The 5000-nt window shown below is 46.0% G+C and overlaps 1 protein-coding gene across 1 annotated transcript in view; it reads right to left on the reverse strand.

Annotated features, from left to right (window-relative positions):
• Positions 1-5000, reverse strand: part of LOC121684214 (calsyntenin-2-like) — a 70124-nt gene that overhangs the window by 2490 nt on the left and 62634 nt on the right. Inside the window, 3 exon segments of the mRNA XM_042064184.1 lie at positions 1-141; positions 1309-1520; positions 4530-4678. The exon segment at positions 1-141 is cut by the window's left edge and continues 30 nt beyond it. Of these exon segments, the coding sequence (XP_041920118.1) occupies positions 1-141; positions 1309-1520; positions 4530-4678 (502 nt within the window).

A 5000-nucleotide genomic window follows, 5' to 3' on the forward strand; every position in this document is an offset into this window, starting at 1 on the left:
TATAATCCAGGTGTGTGCCCAATAGGAAACTCTTCTGCAGGTGAAGACTCTCTTGCCCTGCCTTAAACTCCTCCCCCAGTACCAGAATATCACAGTAGTCCAGATTATGAAGACTCTCCTCCAAAACACCAGTCCTGTGACCTAACATATAGATAGATAGATAGATACTTTATTGATCCCCAGGGGAAATTCTAGAATATACACACACACAGGGGAAATTCAAGAATACACACACACATATACACACACACACACACACACACACACACACACACACACACACAAAACACAGATGAACAGCCAGAGAGGTGTCTGGGCAAACAGTGTGAGTGTGAGTGTGTGTGTACTTGAGGTGTTGGTGACTCCATGGGTGTGTTTGAAACGGGAGACAGCTGCCTACTGCCTCCCTCCCTACATAGAGAGCTGTCTCACTAGACATGACTTTGGATTAAATGCATCTTTTAAAAATGAGCGTAGCACTCTAGAATCTTTGGTTAACACTACGGTATGACGTTAGCAAAGGCCTGACGTTAAACTAAATTAGCTTACGTAAGCTAGCAGGCTAACGGTATAAATTAGTTTTACGGCCGGCAGATATATCAGACCAGACGCTATTAATGGTTACAACAATGGCATAAACAGATTTTCTCATCTCAAATCTGCAAATCTAAGCAAAATAAGGTCACACAAATGACATTTTAAACAGATTCAGCAGCCATTACCGAGGTTATCCGCCATGTTTGTTTACCTTTCACAGCTGTTTCAGACGTTGCCGCAAGGGATTATGGGTAGGAGGGAGCATGAAGTGTGCATCGATGCTGCCTCCAAAAATGACCGTTATTTGGGAATTCTAAGATATCTTAAAAGGCAGCAGAATTTGTTTTTTCGGTTTCGAACCGCACTTGCTGCCTTGCTCCCCAGTTAGATATCTTAAAAGGCAGCAACTTTACCCGTTTCGAACACACCCCATGTATAACACATACTGATGTCATTGGAGGTCAGCGGTGCCTGGTGATGGGTGTGTTAAAGGTATCTAATTCAGTTTTTATTTGTGCTACTAGGCTCCCCCTGCAGTTGCGAGTATGTATTTTGCACAACGGTCGTAAATACCACTCTTGGCTAGCACCCTTCCTTCTGAACATGATACATTTGTTTACAAACCTGCAAAGATAATTTCTGAAGAGCCATATTAACTGGAAAAGTAATATTACACAATGCTAGGCTATTCCACAATTGCCGTAAACAACCTTTTTACATACCAGAGTGTGTGTGTGTGTGTGTATGAGATATGCTTATTATTAGGTGTACCATAAGCAGCGCTGTTGCTAGGCCTGTTGTCGGCGGTTACAGTACTGGTAACGTGCAGGTCAGGGAACAGCCTCAGCCCAGCCTTCACGTCTGAGGCGGGGCTAGTCACATGCTCCGCCCCTGTGATGCTGATGCGGGGCTCACTGGGTTGCATCACCATGACAACCACCTCAACATCCGGAATAGAGATGCACTCATCTTCACTAAAACATCTGGGGAGACATAAACACACACACACACACACACACACACAAACACATAAATGCTTCTTGTCAGATCGATATGCAAAAGCAGCAAGGTCTAGATAATAGGAAGAGGCAAGTGGTTTTCTTGGCCCGTATGCAGTACATGTAATGATCATACATTCAGGCACTTTTGGGACTGTTTCTTGAGACTGACGTAACAGCAACAAATAAGCAACAGTATTCCGTTTGCCTGAAGTTTAACATTATGTTAGCTACCACCAAAAGTATCTATACAACTATGTAAACTTTACAAGATTAAGCTATGAGGCCCATCATAATCACCTGTACAAATGAATATTAACTAAAATAACATTGGAGTGACTTATTTGTGTGCAGAGCAAGTACATGTTTAGCCTTTCAACAGAGGCGCTGCCACGCTGAGTGATGTCAAAGCTCCCTTCTTGAAATGCTCACACCCCTCCTGGAACATTCCCGGCTGCTCATGAAAGCACTACAACATATACGGGAAATGGATTCTTCATAGTAAGCATATGCAAACTCACTCTCTCTCTCTCATCCACCCCTGACACACAAATACACATGTGAGCACATCACACACGCACGCACGCACGCACACACACACACACACACACACACACCTCATCATGCCATGACTCCCACGGGCTGTTGTGAGGGCTCTTGTGTCTGCTAGTGCAGTGCTTCTCAAACTGCCAGTCCGTGACGAAGAAACTGCTGGTCACGTTGTCGAATTATGTCACTCATCTGATAATTTATGGCTAAATTGATCATGGAACCGCAGACTAATAGAAAAAAAAAGTTTCCCTGATCAGGAAATACTAATTTGGAGGCATATGAGGCATAAAAGTAGGTGGTAGTAATATAAGAGCTTTCTCAATGTGTGAGTGCATCAGCACGAGAAAAACTGAAACTTCTCCAGCTGCAAAGGTAATGTTGCTAGGCTAAGAGCTAATGATATTAAAGAGAAACTGCCGTTTTGGCAATTTCTTCGCCGTTTTTTTTTGTTTTGTTTTGCTTTTTGCTCTCAGCACAGCTCCCCTTACCCGTATATATTTTACAACACTTCTCAGTCTGTCAGTCTGCCGTTTCCTCTTTCCCTGATATATTTGCATGTGTGTGAATGTGCGAGTGTGTGCATGAGTGTTTGCATGTGTGTGTGCATAAGTGTGTGTGTGTATGTTTGTGTTTGTGTGTTTGTGTGTGTGTGTGTGTGTGTGTGTGTGCGCGCGCGCGCGCGCGCGCGTGTGTGTGCGCGCGTGTGTGTGCGCGCGTGTGTGTGTGCATGCGTGTGTGTGTGCGCATAAGTGTGTGTGTGTGTGTGTGTATGTGTGTGTGTGTGTGTGTGTGCGTGACATACTGCACTGAGGATGCGAGTCTCAGGCGCCGCGTGCCCGCGGTGGGGAACTGGCGTGAGTTGATGTAAGAGACCCTGAGGCCCACAGTTGCAAGGGGGGTTTTTCTGCTCACAGGCGCTAGGGGGAAGCGAGACGCCCACCATTCAACCCGAAAAAAGTCATATAACCATTTCAATGACTCCGAAGCTGTTCAGTTAAGGTAAATTAAGCTAAGAAAAACTGCATAGTTCCCCTTCAAATACAACTAAATTGATTCCTGCAACTGTCTACAAAAACAAAGCATATAGAGACTGGATAGTTCATTGTATAGCATTGCACACTGTGTTTCGATTTCAATTTAACATGTTCAAAAAGTGATAGTAGTGCCTATTATTGTTCCTGTTTAGTGAAGATCTTCAGAACAGCGGTTTATACCTGTATGCTTTGCCATTCAAACACAAACACTGGTGTTGTGTTTTGTGATATTGAAACATTCAAATGAAATCTAAAAGCATGCAAATATGTTCTCCATTTGCTACCAGTGTGTGGTGCTTGCATGTGGAAAACTTCCCTCAATAATGACTCACCCACCTTTTGTGAAGCACTTTCGGTAAACTCTGATGTTTTTAAATGTGCTGTACAATTTGCACACACACACACACACACACACACACCACACACACACACACACACACACACGCACACACACGCAGACGCACACGCACATACCGAAGTCCCCACTGGTGGTCCCACTGCCTTGAGCCTGGTCTGTTTGTTTTCCAGTAAAGGGCCAGTGCTGTGTGTGTGTGTGTGTGTGTGTTTGTGTGTGTGTGTGTGTGCGTGTGTGTATCTGACACCAAAGCTATACTGGGACCGCAGCCCCTCCACACAACCAACACAACCAACTGAGATTCAGACAAGCAGCTTTTGACTGAGAAGAGTTTGAGTGAGATTCGGTAAAGCTGCTTTAAACTGCAGACTTGCCTCCTGCTTCACCAGCCAGCAGCCCAACAGGGGGTGGGATCAGCCCCTAGGGCCCAGCCCACAGAGTTTGCATATTCAAATCACCTCATGCATATTTAACAGGCCCAGAGGAGTTGTTGTCTGACTCACTGTCTCTCTCTCGTCCTCTCTGATTCTCTTTCACTCCTTTCTCACTTCTTCTCCCTGTTATTCCCTCTTTCTCTCCATCTGTATTTGAATTGTCTATCTATCTTTCTGTCCCACTGTCATTTCTCTCTTGTTTCTGACTTCATGATAAAGAGTGTGTTTTTGTGTGTGTGTGTGTGTGTGTGTGTGTGTATTTATGTGTGTGTGTGTGTGTATATATTTGCATGTGTGTGAATGTGCGAGTGTGTGCATGAGTGTTTGCATGTGTGTGTGTGTATGTTTGTGTTTGTGTGTGTGTGTGTGTGTGTGTGTGTGTGTGTGTATATATATTTGCATGTGTGTGAATGTGCGAGTGTGTGCATGAGTGTTTGCATGTGTGTGTGCATAAGTGTGTGTGTGTATGTTTGTGTTTGTGTGTTTGTGTGTGTGTGTGTGTGTGTGTGTGTGTGTGTGTGTGTGTGTGTGTGTGCGCGTGTGTGTGTGCGTGCGTGTGTGTGTGCGCATAAGTGTGTGTGTGTGTGTGTGTGTGCGTGTGTGTGTGTGCGTGACATACTGCACTGAGGATGCGAGTCTCAGGCGCCGCGTGCCCGCGGTGGGGAACTGGCGTGAGTTGATGTAAGAGACCTTCCTGAGGGCGGCGCTCACACACTGCACATCCTCCCCGTCCATCACCAACAGAGACTGGGACGGGTTCAGGTGGAACTGAGGGAGCGAGAGAGAGAGAGAGAGAGAGAGAGAGAGAGGAGGGGAGTAGAGAGAGAGAGAGGGAGAGAGGAGGGGAGTAGAGAGAGAGGGGGGTGTGTAGAGAGAGAGCAAGAGTGAGAGAGAAAGAGAGAGAGAGTGGGAGGAAGAGAGAGAGAGAAAGAGAGAGAGAGAGGAGGGGGTAGAGAGAGAGGGGGGAGTGTAGAGAGAGAGAGAGGGAGAGAGAGGGAGGGAGAGAGTGGGAGGAAGAGAGAGAGAGAGGGAGAGAGGAGGGGGTAGAGAGAGAGGGGGGAGTGTAGAGAGAGAGAGAGGGAGAGAGAGG

This window comes from Alosa sapidissima, chromosome 15, assembly GCF_018492685.1.
Source record: "Alosa sapidissima isolate fAloSap1 chromosome 15, fAloSap1.pri, whole genome shotgun sequence".
Classification (NCBI taxonomy): domain Eukaryota; kingdom Metazoa; phylum Chordata; class Actinopteri; order Clupeiformes; family Clupeidae; genus Alosa; species Alosa sapidissima.